This window comes from Triturus cristatus, chromosome 7, assembly GCF_964204655.1.
Source record: "Triturus cristatus chromosome 7, aTriCri1.1, whole genome shotgun sequence".
Taxonomy (NCBI): domain Eukaryota; kingdom Metazoa; phylum Chordata; class Amphibia; order Caudata; family Salamandridae; genus Triturus; species Triturus cristatus.
The window spans coordinates 411,102,663-411,120,754 of NC_140590.1; the positions used below are offsets into that span (position 1 = coordinate 411,102,663).

The 18,092-nt window shown below is 43.3% G+C and overlaps 1 protein-coding gene across 1 annotated transcript in view; it reads left to right on the forward strand.

The window, feature by feature from the left end:
* Positions 1–18,092, forward strand: part of LOC146809818 (E3 ubiquitin-protein ligase TRIM39-like) — a 235,354-nt gene that overhangs the window by 200,470 nt on the left and 16,792 nt on the right. Inside the window, exon 6 of the mRNA XM_085614908.1 lies at positions 17,051–17,083. Within this exon, the coding sequence (XP_085471034.1) occupies positions 17,051–17,083 (33 nt within the window). The remainder of the gene's footprint in view (positions 1–17,050; positions 17,084–18,092) is intronic.

Consider the following 18,092-nt stretch of genomic DNA (forward strand, 5'->3'; position numbering starts at 1 on the left):
CCCAGTTTAGTAACCTGCAAAATGAACTATGAAAATAAAAAGTACCATGTAGGGACCTGCAGAGATGCTCAAAGCTGCCAGCTTACTGAAAGCCATAAACTGCATGCCTGTCTCTCACACTTCTTCATCCATTACACTAGTGCTGCGTCCCATTATACGATAACCGCACCTCATTGGTCATCATGCATGACATGGAAACACTTTAATCATAGGATGAAAACAAAGACAAAACCCTTCCAACCACACACCCTACACGGTGTAGCATGCTCCCCATGTAGGAAAATGCTTCGGTACCCCATATGGGGGTAATACGCGCAATATAAATGTTGGAATACTATACAATACATACACTGTTTCTCTCAGTGACACATCTGGTTCAAACTGTGTTTTATTTCAGTTATTTTTTAAATCAACTTTAAAGAAACACTATTTATTTTGCCTGCACTTTGGGTCAGCATCAGACTGGGACCAGGCACCAAAACTAAAGCGGCCCCCATTTGTGAATTAGAAGACTAAGTAAGTGGCCTATGTTTGCAAATTGGGGAGGGTTCCCCAAGACTGCAGGGCTTTGACCTTCCTGCAGGCAATGTTTGTTCTAATATCTGGAAAATCAACAGTAAAGAACCATCCCAGCAGATAAAACAGGCCCACAAACAGCTAAAAGAAACAGCCCCAACACTGACCTTCCGGACCAGCCCACCGGCTTATAGGCCAGCCCAACACTTGTGAGGCTGTGCAGTCAAGTTATGATCTATTTTCCGACTCCTTTTAAAATACTGTTAGAAAGTGTTTAAGGGACGTTGTAACTTTTTAGCAGTCTGCAATTTGGGTGGTTAATTAGGTGGTGATTCATTCTTGCCTACTTTACAAGTAATAATAATAATAATAATAATAACAATAATAATTGTAATAATAAATTACAATAACACTAATAAAATAGCCACATCAGTGAATGTTTAATTCTAATGTTTTTATTGTAAACATATGCCAGAAATTTCTAGGTGGCAGTGTGTTTTCTTGTTTTTATTGTTGTGGCATATGCTTGCAATAATATACAATAAAATAACCATGGCACCTGCTTGCCAAGGCCAGACCTATTAGCTTTGCCTATGCTTGCTCAGGTGGGGTTCCTTTCGACCAACGCTCTAAAATATCTCTGTGTGTTGATGGCACCTGTGCTCTTACATCATAAGTGGCATGCGATCGTTCTGAATTCTATCAGTCCCAAAACACCCAGGGACTTATGGGTAGTTTTTGGTTAAATGTCAATGGCCAGTTAAGAAGGTGCCTGCGGGGACTTTGGGTCTGGCATGGCAGTGCAGCTGCCTACGGGACTTATTGCTATCAATTACTTAACATAGAGTGGGTTTTGTTCCTCACAGAGGAGTTGTCCTTCTGTTTCACCAAATGCTACTGACTGCTTGGTGAATCCTTTCACCTCCTAAGGAGCGTTTACTTTGCAATGAATGAGGAAATATTTTACATCTCAAATGTACATCGAATTGTGACTCGTTGAATTTAAATAAAAAATGTGTATGTCATGAATGGAGCATATAGAGAAAGCAGTTTCTTTTTTAAATTTCTTCTCCTTAGTAGACGATGTTTTAGTCATAATCTACATTTTGCTGCTGGGACGTACTTTATACGCTTAAAAAAGAGCTTTGGCTAAGCCAGCAGGTTTGGCTTTAATAGCCAAACACCGGCATACACACATGCTGTTTACATCATTTCGCACATAAAAGGTAGGCCTATTGCATTTGTCAATCCTACTTTTTGTGAGAACTGATGGAAATCTGATTTTGTTACAGAACGTTACAGACTTTTCTGTTGTGTTATGTGGGATGGTGTTTAGATGGTCTTTTCTAGAAGGACGGTGCATTTTCAAATGTGGTACTTAATGAATGGACAGACCGTACATCCCACTCAAATTGATTACATCATCTAAGTCGAAAAAACTTTGATGATTTGGCAGCAGAACCAAAAATAAAGACAACCCAAAATAGTTTTCACTGCTCCTGGTTAAAATCTTCAGTGACGTCCTCAAGATACATCGCCTTTACATGTGTCTGTCATGTGCGGATCTGCATCACAGCGTGTCCTTACATTTAAGTGAAAAAGCATATAATATTACATCTCACGATTACAACTCTCTCTCAGCTGTGGCCAAAGGCTCTCAGGGGCTGTACACATTCTATGGACTATTCTGTAGCTTCATGTAATGCAGACTAACAGTTCCTTTTTAAAACGAAACTAAATATCCCTGTGTTCTAATGCTCTTCCCAATTTTATGTTGTTTGTGTTTCTCAAGGTGGGTGTCAATGAGAGCTACTTTAGTGTAGTTCTACCAACAATTCTCATATCAGTAAAATAAACAGAACAGAAGTTTTCGAGATGTATGTTCTGAACATTCACTCTTAGCAGTTTCACATCTGGCAACTCAAGTTTCTTCTCCACATAATGCTCAATCTTGGCTGATGAACAATATATACAGCTTTGGGTGTGTGGACACCAACATGGCATTTTGAATAATACAGAACACAAAAGCAAAACTCGTGTTGTCTGACGTGTCCTGGGATCCCTTGGTCATGTGGTTGATTATGATTGAGAAGTGAGTGTAATGTCAGAACCCACCTCCTTCCAAAAGGTGTTAGGGGATACTGCGCTCAAGAAAAACCAGAAACAAATGTAGCTACCCGAAGAAGGAAATTTTTGAAAATAAAAAACACTTAGCTGTTCCCTAAAGGTGTATTAGGACCGTTGGAAATCTACATTGTGTGCCCCACCAAACAAAACAAGCATTGGCATAGCCAATAGGTCTCGCCTTTGAGACCTTATAAGTGCTTAGCCATGCAACGGTTGATGTTGTTGCACTAATGTCCCAAAGGCGGGATCTATTGGCTATGCCTATACTTGTTGGAATTTTGAAGTGGCTCCCTTATTATTATTACATGATGTTTGTTGCACTATCCTACATGACAAACATTTCCTTAACGCGACTCGTGCACGGTCTCATTCAAACAAAGCCAGAACCTTGGCTTGGCTCCATTTTAACCTTGGCTCGACCACCTCTATGGGTTAATAATGGCAGGCCGTGTGCTATGCACGTGCCAGGGACAAAACAGCATACACATTTCCAGGTGGTCATAAGCTTTCTTCCAATGTTGATACAATGAAAATTATTGCGCTGAGAAATAGTTGTTATAGCGCCTCAAAGCCGCCAGCACTATATAAAATATTAATGAAATAAATATGCTTCTACATTTTATAATATATCAAGTGCAGGTAATGAAAACAGTACGAGTGGGCTACAAATCATAAGTCGATGTCAGACAGTGGTGTGTGTGCATTTCAATTTATTCATTTATTTTTGCAGAATTATATAGTGAGAACTCGACCCGAAGGAAATGCTTTACATGAGTACCAGATACATTACACCAGGAGACATTCATTTTTGGTAGGCAAGGGGAGATTACGTAATTTTCCCAGAATCACAATATGCTGAGCAGACGCCGAGGCTTGAACCTAGTTCCTCAGCTCTAAAGTCGGCAGCTCTGGCCGTAAGTTGTGCTTGCACTATCTAGCTCATCTGACTGTTGTACATTGAGTGTGGTTTGAGTAAGGAAGTTTGCTCAAAGTATGACTGGAGGAAAAAACAAACTTGAAAAACATGTTCAAACGTGCCATTCGCCCAAGGGCAGCTCTGTCTTTTCCTCTGGGGACAAAGGAAATCCCAGCTTCATTTCTTGGCAATATTGTGTGATCCTGGCCAACGAGTATAAAAGCTTCACCTCCCTTTCCGGATCCCTTGGTTGCTTTGATATCTGGAAGATGGCTTGTCGTACTTTTGATTTCACATGAATATGCCTGTGAATGCCGTGAAGTGCACAGAAAGCGCGCCCACGAATACCAGGCTGTTAGTCGGCAAGTAAAGCAAGAATGGATGCACGGATTTCCTACAAAGTTAAACCGAGAGTGCAGGTCCAAAATTTACTATACTCAGGATGATCAGAAGAAGGGGCGTGAGGGGCGGGACAATAATAAAATCGTGAGAGCCTATGAGGATTTGCGTTGTCCTTCCCTTCAGAGCACTGCTTCCTTGGTTGTTCAGTTTAGTTGGGAGGATGATAGCTGGAGAAATATGTGTCTGTGCTATCTGTTCTTCATTGAAGTAAAGGGCCAGCGCTGCACTGACAGGCTCTAAAAGTCTCATCACTCCACACTACTAAACGGCGTTTCACAAGAACAAATCGCACTTGTGACGCACTATTGTTCCGGTGTCTAATCATCCTGCTTTTCGACAGCACTGTAAATTTCCCCAGGCCAAATTACACATACATTTGATTCTGACTAGGCGGCTCTCGATGCCCAACCAGACCTCAGAAGCACAGGTTTGTCGAAAGTCTCCCCTGCCACTCCTAAGAGATGCTCCACCACTGTGCCATCGACAAAAACAAAAGAAACAGAAACCAGCCTGCAGGCGGCGCACGTAGGCTTGCACTGCTGGGATTACGTAACCGCTCGGAGCCCTTCAGCCGTGCCCTGCGCTGCGAGGAGGGTGCGCGCACGGGCCAAGGCAGCAGCGTGCGAGCTTCACTGTTTAGAAATTGCGGCTGGAAAGGAATTTAAGTGGAGTGCGGCCGGAAGAAGTCCATGGACAGCCTTTACCTTGCGGGAGCGAGCAGCGGCAGGTGCGATGATTGCAAACAGATGACGCCGCTGCTCGCTCCCGCAAGGTAAACGCCATACATGCACGAGGGCTCATTGGAAACAGTGCAGAACATGCACGAGTTTCCAATAAAGCCCGGAGTGATTCCAAGACGTCACTCCAATGCAGCGCTTGTGCGCTGCGTCGGCAAGACCTAAAAATGTAACTGCTGGAGGAGGAAGTATGGGAGTAAGCAATTTTAGAAACTTAGCAAGGCAAGGTTCTTAGGTAGGAATCCTCTCTGCAAATTTTTTATTAGAGTCTGGTCTACCGTAGTAGTTAATGAAACTGACAATGAACCAAATTCTTTCTCCCCATTTGATTTCAAATCCTGTGTTATCGTCAGAATTTTATTTACGAAAAAAGTAGCGAGTTCATAACAAAGATTCTAGGATGTGGTGCATGTGGAAGACAGTGATCTGGATTGCTCAACTTTTTTTAAGATTGAGAACATTTCTTGAAGTTAATTTAATGCTAGATGAACTTGTGAGATGAAAAAGGCAGTTTTCAAATAATAGTGGTAGTTTTCATGTATGCATGCAGAGCATTGGAATAAATCAGTTTGTTCTGAGGAGAGTATTTAGGTCTCTACTGGCACTGAAGCTGTTTGTGAGGTGATTTTTCCGAACAATTTACAAACTATATTGTCTATAAAAATACATTTTAGAGGCAATTCTAAACGATAACTTCTAAACTATTCCAAAATCTCCGCATGTAAAGTATCATAGATGGGAGAGAATTGACCCAGTGTGTATAAATCTATAGCCAAAGCAGTTTCTACAGTGCACTAGTATGTGAAGACAAGTATCCAAAATTCCAGTAATTAGCTTTTAAATATTGATAATAAAAATTAAAGCAATTAATTTTTTGGCGCTTTTTGTTTAAGATTCTCTTCATCTGACACCACAGTTACCTCGGTCTCCAGGCGGAAGCCTTTGCACTGCGTCCGCAAGGCTTCCATCAGAAGCTAGGTGCTGTGCGGCTGCCCCACTAGTCTGTCTTCTGTTTCCACTTGAGGAGGGGGATTGCAGCCAGGGTCCAGAGGATGCTCGGATCCAGTTCCTTGCCGTTCCTCCCTGGTTCACTTGCTCCAGGCGTTGTTATCACTCCATAACCATTCAGGTTTATGTCAGTCTCAGACGTTTCCGAGCTTGTCACATGAAACATGCACTCACCTAAAACGAATGCTGAGACATTTTACCTGGCTAAGTCATTTGAAAAATAGTGGCATAGATGTTTACATCACAATAAATAATGTTATTCATGTATAATACTCCTCACCTGTAATGTGGAATGATCCAAATATTACAAAACGTGACAAGAGCATGTTTTGGTTTTCATCTTTATAAATAAAATCTATGTTTTCCACATTGCTTTCAATATGTAATTGAGCTCAGAAACGGCTGCAAGGGAGACTTTTATACAAACGTTAGGGAGTTAACAAAATGTGCTTAGTGAATTATTTTAAAACAAGCTTGCTTATTCCAGCTTCAAAGTACAAAAGCAGGACTGCACATTTGGCGTTTTTTAGGTGATAGAAGCATAAATGGTTCGAGGTTCCTTGTTAGTTCTCATATAAGACATTCACAGATAAACCCCTGCCAGGCTTCCCTATCAGATGAAGGGACTGCTATCAGCAGGAATCACTTTATGTAACACATAGCAATGCAGAGGACTTCATTCTGATCGAGAGTTCTTAAAACTCCCAATCATATTAGGTAAGAATGAATGCCTTTCAACTGTGCGCTCGGCCCTTTAACTGGTTTTCCATTATGTATATTTTTTTAGTTCATTATATTGTGCATGATACAATTGTTAAATAGGGAAGGGTGGAGTTTGGGGAGTTTCGTGTAAAATGTCCTCTGCCTATGCGGAGTTCCGCAAGTGGCGGAGTGCGTTAAGTCGCGCTGGCCGCACTGATTTTTAGCGATGGATGTGTGTCCTCTGCTGGAAAATCAGCACAAAGGGCACAGCGCAGCACAGGGGGGCGCTGCTTCTCTCTGCCACTTCCTCAACGTGAACGGAAGGCTTCTCAGCGTTAACGGTAGCAGCCATCCGCGACCGCCTGCACTGAGAAATCTCACCAGGAGGTGGTGGGGAGTAAGATTTTTTCTCACTCGTCAACTTAATGATGGCGACTGTAAGCTAAGAAAAAACTACGAAACGCGGAGCAGAGTTTTTTTAACGCTGCACACTAGGCGGAAAGCGGAGTGGGAAAAACTCCACAAACTCCATGGACTGAACAGAATTTCATACCCAGGCCGGATGTATGACGTAACAACGCGAGTCATTACAACGCGTGCAGTTACATCGCGGTCGTTACAACGACTGCGATGTTACTACGCTATGCCATTACAACGCAAGTCTTTACATCGACTTGCGCTAGATGGCGTGCTAACATTAGAAAAGCGTAATTTACTATTCCAACTCCAGTCCACTTAACAGTAGGGAAGGTGTTGGGATAGTAAACTACACTATTTGTAATGTTAGCACGCCATCTAGCGCAAGTTGATGTAAAGACTTGCGTTGTAATGGCATGCGTTGTAAAAGTTTTGTTATAATGGTAGTGCATTGTAAAAGTTGCGTTGTAAAGGTTGTTTACCACCCAGGCCTATTAGTAAACCCACGCATACACTGGTAGAAGTGAAAGTCCACACCCCAGGAATCTGGATATAACTCCAGGGGTGGCTGAAGGTATTATACATGGCCTGGGATCATTTCAGGGCTGTATAGAAATTGCTGGTAGCCTTTTAGATTTCATTTAAGATCATTCCCATTTTGAAATGAACAATGCATCAGTCTTAAGTGCCTCTGTGCATGCCTGTGCTCACTGACACTGGGCCTGAATGTAAAGTTCAGGAACAGTTTTTTAACAGAGGGAACTGTCAAGAATCATATGATGTACGTTGCATCCTCACTAATAAAGTTTCCCACAATAAAGAAACTCCACACTGGGATGTATGATGATACAACGCGTACCATCACAACGCGGTATGTTACATCGCGGTTTTGACAACGCAAGTCATTACATCGACTTGCATTGGAGGGTGTTGGATTTAGGAATAGTGTGAATTACTATTCCAACTCCAGTCTACATACAGTAGGGAAGGTGTTGGAATAGTAATTCACACTATTCCTTAGTCTAGAGCGCCCTCCAGTGCAAGTCGGTGTAACGACTTTCGTTGTAAAAACCACGATGTAACCATACCGCGTTGTAATGGTTGCGTGGTAAAGGATGCTTCCCCCACACTGATATATTTATTTATTGAACATGTAACTTGCTGGTGCTCCCTGATGCTTTGCAATAAACTGATGATGAACTGTTGTCAAGCTTTGTTATGGTTGATGATTGACATTCCGCGTGCACGCTTTAGGTGTGGAGACAAGAGTCAGGTGTCATCATAGGAGATACTAACTGGGTCTACAATACTTAATATATGTTGTGGCTCAACAATGTTTGGCAGCAGGACTCCATCTCATTAGGAGGATGAACGATCCTGCTAGCGTATGTTTGGTGGTTTTGGGAAATTACCAGCTGTCAGGTTCTCCCTTAAATGTGAGTGGCTCATTTGATCTTCCATTTGAGTTGCAGAGCCCAGGACAGCAACACCAGATAAGTGTAACTTCTGTATGCCAGCACACATACAGTGAATCGACACCAACCACACACACACCTTGAGAAGTAGAAAAGGGCAGTTCATGTGAAAAAAAACATGAATTTTCTAAAGCGGTTCACAATGCAAGAAGGTTTTACTGTGAGCCCATATAAAAATTCCAATCAACACACTGTATGCCCAAATAGCCACTTGGTTCCAAGAGGGAGGATTCATCCCCTATTGCTACCATGCTCCCATGCTGGGTATCCAAGTGCACCTGAAGGCTGGATGCTCAACGAACCTCCAGGTAACTTTACTATGCAGGAGTTGACACATGCAAGATTTTGCTGTGTTAGGACTGAGCTAGTAGCCAAGTTAGACTATTTCTTGAGAAAAATCTGTGCCATCTAGTACCAGTGCCTGTTGCTCTGTTTATCTTGGAGACAGTGTTATATCAAAGGTCTCAGAGTGTCTCATCTCACTTATAGTATTCTTCTCCACCTTAATCCGCATCTCTACCATAATGCAGCGTTTCCATTGACCCAGCGTACAGCCATCACAAGAACACATTTAACTGAAGTAACCCAAACGCTTAGCCAACGCTTGTTTGTTTTTACTCCAACACTCCATGAGCGTGTATGTGGTTGTAGTTCTCTGCCTCATATGCTGCTTTTTCCTACAAACATCCACCCCACCAAGTGTGCTACGTGTTACAACCTCATCCCCCACCCCAAACTCATCCATGGCTTTTCTCATCACACCCTACCCTACCTTTTTTTATGTTTTGATTTTGTTCTCCTCCTCAGCATCACGGACCTTTGTTGCTCCCTGCACCCCTCCCATTCTTGCTTCAACTCGTTCGTACGTTGCTTCCCAACCCATGCAGTTATTTAAAAACATGTTTTACTTTTTATATTTACACTCTTTATGTCAAATGGCGCTTTTGCACAAGTAAAATTGAATTTTTATGTTTACCTATTCAAGTGACGTCTGTCATCTTGCACTGGTAAATAACAAAAGCAAAAGAATTGGCACCCACATCATTCTGTAGGTGCATACATGTATGGTGATGCATGCGCGCAGACGCTCATCACACATGTATGTACCTTAGGAATGATGCATCTGATGATGCTGGACAGCTTTAGCATCGGCAAGACTTGCTGATATTGCCAACACTTGTTTTTCCTGACTTGCGCTTCAAAACCTTGATATAATAAGGGTTGCAGACTGGCAGGCAGTGGCTGGTGCAACATCTGCACCTATTAAGTTGTTTTTTAGGGTTTGGCAGGGAGCCCCTCCAGACCTCAAAGCGGCGTTTTCTGCCTCCAGCGCACCGTTTAGTACTGTCATCCAAGACCTTTTTAGTTACATCCTTTTGCATCTACAGTAAAGGAAAAGGACAAGCAAACAGTCAATAAGAACTACTTTAATGTTGGCAAGGAGCAAGGGTGATCTCGCTGTTCTCATGGTTTGAACAATGACTTGGACCAGAAGTAGAGATAATAACTCCAAGCATCCAATAAGGAAACCATAGCACTCAATCCTTAGTCCCAAACATGTATTATAATGTCCAAACAGTTGGGACTTTGTGATGAACACAGCTTTTATTGAAGAAATCGAAGATTTTTGTGTACTTCAGTACATTCACATATCCATATTACTCCTCAGAACTGGACAACAGCTGACACGTGTTTTGTCATGCAGGGGCTTTTTCAAGGCTTGGATCAGGTATTGCTGAGGTCAAAAATTCCATTACCCCATATACAGTGATGGGTATACAGTGTGATGCTCTCAGTAAATGGCACTTCTGTGAGATGTGACGTATACATAAATGACGCTGCTGTCCAGTATTCGTCCTCTAAGGTTGGAGCACAATATTTGCCTGTGTCTCACCAAGACGCTGTGAGGATTACTCTTCTCCAGAGATGAACTATCATGGTCCCTCTCCATTTATGTTTTTCACCTGACCTATACTTACATATGTACCACAAAAGATCTGCAGTGGTGGCTGGCGAACCGCAATTGAGTCAGTGGTAGACCCCTCCCCCAACTGGAGATGACTGTAGTGACAGATGAGTCACTCGTGGGCTGGGGTGGGCACCTCGGAGAGATGAAGGTCGGAGGCCTCTGGTCTCTGGTGGAGTCCAAGCTACACATCAACCATGTTGGAGCTCCGGCCGATTTGCTTTGCTCTAAAAACCTTTCTTCCTTCAGTCAAAGGAAGAGAAGTGCAGATGCTCACAGACAACACCACTGCCGTGTGGTGTTGTAACAAGTAGGGCAGAATGGGGTTGTGGACTCTTTGTCAAGAGTCCCAGTGTCTCTGAACATGGCTGCATCATCGGGGCATTTCCCTGGTGGATCAACACCTGAAGGGCTCTCCGAACACCAGAGCAGTCAAACTCAGGTACAGATGCCTAGTGGATCACAAACGGTGTCTCCATCCTAAGGTGGTGCAATCAGCAGTGATTAGAGCCTTGGTGAGATCTGTTTGCCACCTATGAGAACGCGCAACGTCAGCAGTTTTGTGAGCTGGAATTTCCAAGACGTCTCTCGCTGGGAGACGTTTTTCATCTCGAGTTGAGCTCTGGCTGCTTGTACACATTTCCGACAATACCAACCCTGCCCAGAGTTCTCAAGAAAATCAGAAATGACCGGCCCCAAGCCATTCTTGTGGCTCTGGGTTTGGCACAGAGAGTCTAGTATCCCGAGCTGTTGAGCATGACTATCGGTCCTCCAGTCAGGCTGTCTGTTGAAAGGATTTTCTGTCACAGTAACAGGGGAAGGTTCGGCACTTGCACCTATGCACCCTTCACCTGCATGCATCGAGATTGAGCGGCAACAGTTCTCAGTTTTTGACCTTCATCTTGAAGTCTGTAAAGTTATTCTGGCAGCCAAGCGTGCCTCCACCAAGTCAGTATGAACTTGCTGTTTGGACAAGTTTGTGTCATGGTGTGAGTCCCACATTGTTGATCCCCTCTCTGCACCTTTATCAAAATGTATCTTGTTCACATTATTCTTGGCCCAGCAGGGCTATGCTCTGAGTATAGTTAAAGGTGCCCTTTCTGCCATCTTGGCATTCTTGAGGTTGCTGGACCAACCTTCCTTCTTTAAGTAACCTGTTGTGGCTAGGCTCCTTAAATGCCTGTAACATATGTTCCCAACTACCCCCTTCATCATGCCTCCGTGGGACCTCAACCTGGTCCACACCTTTATCATTTGAGCCTCTGCACAATTGCCCTCTTAGGCCCTTGATTACAGAAACTGACTTTTCAGTGGCCATAATATTGGCCTGGAGGGTCAGCGAACTCCAAGCACTCTCTACGCACCCTCCTTATGCCTACCTCCTTCTATCCGGACAAGCTGGTTGTTAAAATGAAGTAATCCACGTAGACAGGTCTTGTAGATAAAGGTTATGGATTTATTCATCAGGTTACTTCTTCAGTTACAGGTTACAGGAAGATGGTAAGATCCATGTTATGCCTCATCAGGAGCAGCCTCCTTGCTGCTCAGCCCATCCACTCCAACTGATTCTTCCTCGAGCACAAACACTCTGAACATTCCAATGACCTCACCATTGGCTAAAGCAGCAAGGCAGAGAACAACAATAGGGAGGATGCATTAACCAGCAAGTAGATTATTACACATCTCCCCTTATAATGATTATAGAAAAACAAATGCATGAAGATGATAAGACACACATATGACATGTCCAATAAATTCATGAGAAATTACATGTCCATCCAATCTAGGAAAAGTAGGAAAAACACAGGTAAAAGTGTTGCATTCTTTAAAACAGTGGGTGCACAACACGACACACATAAAATAACCAGCATCATGCCACACACTTCACAAGATCCAGAAAATTACTTAAATCCCCCAAAACAAACGTGATAATACATGTATGCAGTAATTTAAGAATGGTAAATAAAAGTCCATGGTGAGAGGCTTCTCGCCCGAAACTCCTCACAGCATACCAGATCTCTGAAGACACTTCCAAGCCTTTCATGGAAAGCCTAATCAAAATACAGCACAACACGAATTCAAAGCGACATGAATTCAGTTGTTATCAATAGTTACTTCACCGATAAACCTCTTGACATGATGAAGATGGCAATTTGTCATAGAATGCTGTTTTCCAATATGTGGCCTGTTGGTCAAACTTGCACAGCCGCAAAACAGATGCCAGGCGAAGGTCGGACAAAGCGTGAACATCACCTAAGATGGCCGCACATAGCCAAAGCTGAGCCGGATTGCTCTCCGCATGTCCTTGCTGAAGAGCATCCCTAGGCAGCACAGGAGATGTGTTAACAAACGAAGATGTCACTGGAAACAACTGTGGTACCGCAGAGAGGTGAGGTGCACGCGCACAATTCCAATTTAAAATTTCTTCCTAATGTTGTGAACTGCTTCTCAGCAGCAGCACAATAAAGCTAATCAGGCAACACGTAGATTGCAGGCAACAAGACAGGTTTCTAAACACGCACAGAGCAAATTCAAAGCAGTAGTGAAATTCCTGCCGCCATATCAAACAAGCGTGAGAGCATACTTGCTCTGCCATTCCCCACTAGACTCCAAGGCAGTGTACATCACTTCTGTGCACTCACATGGCTCACCTCCAAAAAATCTTCAGGGCATCATAAACACTGCACAGCCCAGCACACAACGTGTCAAATCCTTATTGCGCTGTTGCCTCTTTTCTGGACACACACCGACCATTTCTTCACAAACACTAGTCCATTTATTGCCGATACCACAGGAGCCAGATGTTTCCAGATACACAGGCTCTTATTTAAGTCTGAAGGATAAAAACAGCTTACTGCTTGTGCTGCACACTGTGCTGGCTGTAGGCTGTCGATTCCAATAGACACTGGTGGGGCTGCTAGGCACAATTCCTCCATACAGGTTCACATCTCAAGTCTTCAATTTCTTTATCCACATATCTTCTTCTTAAATTCTTCTTTGTTTCTGGTGACACTTCAAATCTTTTGTGGCCTTGTATTAAACTCTCCTTCACGCTTGGGTCTTTTTCGCTTGTCACCAGTGCTAAATGAAGGATAGTACAAAGACATGTCTTGTAGATAAAGTTTATGGATTTATTCATCAGGTTACTTCTTCTGTTACAGGTTACAGGAAGATGGTAAGATCCATATTATGCCCCACCAGGAGCAGTCTCCTTGCTGCTCAGCCCATCCACTCCAACTGATTCTTCCTCAAGCACAAACACTCTGAACATTCCAATGACCTCACCATTGGCTGAGCAGCAAGGCAGAGAACAGCCATAGGGAGGATGCATTAACCAACAAGTAGATTATAACACAGGTTCTCTGGACACATGTCTCCTTCCCATGTGACCCCTTTCCATGTAGGACAGAAGATCACCCTGCCTACCATCTTTGCTCCATCTCATCCCTCTAAAGTGGATAAGAAACTCCACTGTCTTGACTCACAAAGAGCATTGTCGTTCTACCTTGACAGCATGAAAGAATTCCAAATAGGCTACATACTCTTCGTGGGTTATGTGGGAGCAAAAACAGAGAAGGCAGTGCGGAAAAGTACCAATTCATGATGGATTGTCTTATGAATTAAGATCTGCTATGCATTGGCCAAGAAGCAACCCGCCCAAGGGCTTGCTGGTAGCTGTAGATAGTGAGCTCTGCTCCTCTGGCGGAGGTCATTGAGTTTTTGTCACTTCGCACTCCATTCCTAGTGCGGAGTTTGGCATAAACTCTGCCTTAGCTGCGTGGCAGAGTTTACCAGCACCAATAAAACACCTGTTGCAGTGAACTCGACGCATTCACTGCAACAAGAAACTTCAGCTCTTCCATCCCTCCTCCCTAAATGGACAACAAACCTCAGATCGATGTAGGTACAGATTTGCAAAGTATGCTTTGCAGTAAGAGATATGGTACAGTCGAAGTGAACAAAGGACTGTGCATGCACGTTCCAATCAGAGTGAAGGCACTGGTGGCAGACAGTGTGGTTCCGGAAGTTCCGACTTAACTTTCCAACTGTGCTTCATGGACAAAAGACTGAGCCCAGCAACAGCAACAACCAATCAGGAGAGAGAAAAACAAGTACTAAGGCTCAAGTGCAAATAACATTTTTGAGTAGATTGTCAGTCCCAGCAGCTAATTATCACAGAAAAAAACAAGAGCTGGCAAAACCAGCAACCTGGCATGCAGAGTACAACAATAATTATTACAAGGGCAGCTCTTGCAAGTCATCGCCTTTAAACAATCTTCTCTTTTTTCATTAGCACCATTCACTATTCCTCTGAAAGTGTTCCAGGGGAGGAGCACATGAAAGCAGCAGGCTGCTGGATCAGGGCCACACTAAGGATTTTCTAGGTCCTTGGTGCAGTAGTTAGGAGATATACAGAGGTGAAGCACAGCTTGCATTGCATGTTAGCAGGGAAGATTATTGCACACAAAAAACCAAGCCCAGCACGCCAGCTATCGACAGTCTGCTGGGAGAGAGAGAGACATGAATGTTACTTGCCCTTCACTGCAGAAACACACAGCAATCCAACAGGTAAGGAATGGATGCAGAACAGCATTTGTGTGTATGACTGTAACTGCTTATGAAGCTACAGTACAGAATTAAGTTTGCCAGTTGCTAAATACCTTCTCGGAATGAAAGGGAAAGCAGGAATGGTGTGTGCGTGCGATAAGACTTGCTATCTTCCCGAAGTGTTGGGGTTGTTGAATGAAAATCCATCCTAATATGTGCAGGCCTGTGACTAATACCACTATTGTTGGTTTAGTGTAAGGCCAGTACCTCATGGGGACCACTACTTCTAAGGCAGTCAGTCAGATGAGGCCCAACATGACTGACTCAGCCCTTTTCACACGTCAGGGGCCCTCACCAGTCTGGGAGTCTCTACATGCCTGCATCGGTTAGGGGCAGGGCAAATGTACCATCTGACTGGCAGTCCCAAGGGTTTCTTTCTGCCCAAATCCAGATCCATTCTGAAATAGGAGGCCAGCAGAGACAGGTCATCTCCATGGTCGACACCCAATGATTGCTACAAATGCCAATTAGGAAGGAATGTGGTTTTATTTTATGTGTGTAAGAGTAGGGAGGGGGTGCCTTGAAGTAATGCATGGAGTGTGTGGTCCCACCAGGTGTTGTGCAAGATGTAAAGAAATATCACTCCCAGAGATTGCTTATTCCTGAAGCGAAGTGGTTTGGGCAGAACTCCGCAGATTGTTTCGGAGTATTTATGTTACTCTGTGGAATTCCGCTGAGTTAAACTCAGTGAGCTCTGCCCACCCCTTCTTGCGCGCTCACTCCACAAGAGCCAAGGCTGTGACCATTGCATCAGCACGTGGAATTCCAGTCCTGGACATCTGTCAGGCGGCAATGGGAGCTTCACTGCACACATTCACCAAACACTACTGCCTGGACTGTCAGGTCTGTCGGGATGGGCACTTCACCTGTTCGGTCCTACAGGACTATCTGGTCTAATTGGTTTTGCAGCCCCACCTTCGGGGAGGTATTGCTTGGGTATCTCTTCTAAGGTAAGGAATCTGTGGTTAGAAGTCTCTATCAGATGACTAGGTTACTTACCTTCAGTAATGCCTTATCTGGTATAGACTCCATCTAGCCGCAGATTCCTTACTGACCCACCCATCCTACCCACTCTGTGAACAAATTATGGTATAGAAAACTCCCTCCCAGGGGCTTTTGTTTATCACATCAATTGTCAGTCTTCATTGTGGCTCCACACTCCTGGCGTGGAAAGTCGTGAAAGAAACTGACATCCGCATGCTGAGGTGACACCTATATATATGTACTGGGCAGGTCACTTCCGGCGTGGATGACACCATGCAGAGGTGAATGATGCCACCTACCATTACTACTCGAACTACTAGAATTGGTAATTACAAATGGTACATTTGTGACAATCACCATGTGTGGATTGGAGAGAGGCGTAGAATTGACTGTTACTGCCCACTGACTCATATTGGCTTCAACCTCAACCCCAGAGGTCTCAGTCATTCCCCGTTATGGGTATCCTTCCATAAGCCAAACTCCCACGGACTCAGCTCACGTATCACACAAGCACTGGAAAACCCTATAGCTCAGTCTTTTAGAGCCGAGACCTCTTGGCTTTCCCAATACGCAGTAAATTAAATTACAATTACTATACAAAATTTCACTAAATAAAAGAGAGTGTACACATTTTAACAATTTCAAAGTCTTTATTTATGTAAAATTTGCAATGTATGTACAATAACATATTGCTAGAACCATTGGCAAAATCTTAGTTTCCGTAGATGAGAGCTGGTGGCTTTACCAATGCTTGTTCGAGTTTCTACTTGTGCATCCAAAATGATCACCCATCAACATTAATCACTAGCTATGTGCAGCCTCACTTCTAGTCATATCCTAAAATCTATGTGCGTCATTTGATTTAAAACTTGATTATCACCTCATCCTACAGGTCCACATGGTAAAGCTGATAAAAATCGCCTTCTTTCTATCTTCACTTGCTTTTCAAAGCCAATCTATTCATCTGCACTGAAGAAGTTAGGCAGAACATTGACAGCGGAAGCACACTCCAGGCGGGCCTCTCTCAATCCACCATAATCCCTCTCAAAGCCAAACAAATTTCAATGTACAACTTTGGGTATGGTCTCAAAGTAATTGTGAAAGAAAAGAAAATTCCCTGCAAAATTGAAACTACATGAGTCAGAAAAGCAAATACTTGTAATATTAAAATATATGTTTTTCTATGTTTCAGAAACACTATATGAAAAATTATATCCATGCTATCGTAAGTAAATATGATTCTCATCATTATTTCTGCTTCTTCTATTGTAATTTCCAAGTATTTTATATCTCTGGGGTTTTGGGGTTCTTGCATCTATTGTTCGTAGTACCGGTTTTACTGCTTTCTAAGTGAACAATCTTTTATCAAGATAACATGAGTTATAGTGTTTAAAATTATATTTACCTTCTCATGTCCCTCTCTCCTATTCTGGTCCTTACCAAAGCTGAAGCCAAAAAAGTTTTGAAAAGCATCTCCTGAGCCCTGTACAAAATTCCTGTTCCGCTTTTAGCAACTGACCATGTCCCTCTTTATCACAGATTGCTTAAGTCTCACCTGTAATATTAATTTGGAGATAGGTCTGGACTCTCACTCACACCAGACTGAATCTCACACCTACTAAGGAGGGTTTGCTCATGTGAGGGTAACCCTGATCAAACCTAAGTCTCACCCGTAATATCCATTTGGAGATAGGTCTGGACTCTCACTCACACCAGTCTGAATCTGTAATGGATGTGGCTTCACACCAATAACCAAAAACAAAATGTAAATAAGGGTCACAGGGGAATTAATTATGGACTAAACCACCTCCAATCCCCAATCAATACCTAACAACTAACAGGAGATGCTCAGTCCATTCACGGAGAACAGAAAACCACTGAACGCTGTGAAAAATGCTAAGAGACCTCTTCAGATAGTTTGCTCAACACCTGGCCAGAGTTAAGAGTCCATCGGCCCACCCTTACTGGCGGAACTTCGTCAGATGGAGCTCTAGGAGATCTAGATCTAGGGCCACAGTCTTAGGCCACCAGGCCCTGCTGGGTACCTGACCTTATGCTCCTGAGAAGAACTCTTGCCAAGGTGTATGCTCAAACTACATGAACTCTAGTGACGTGCAGTGCTCTAGTGTAAGTGAAAATTAAAAATGGCTACCTGGGCAAAAAATGTGTTTATTAAGAATTGTCCAAGTGTCATGCTTAAAATAACCTGATAGTCTTGAATAAATTGACTATTT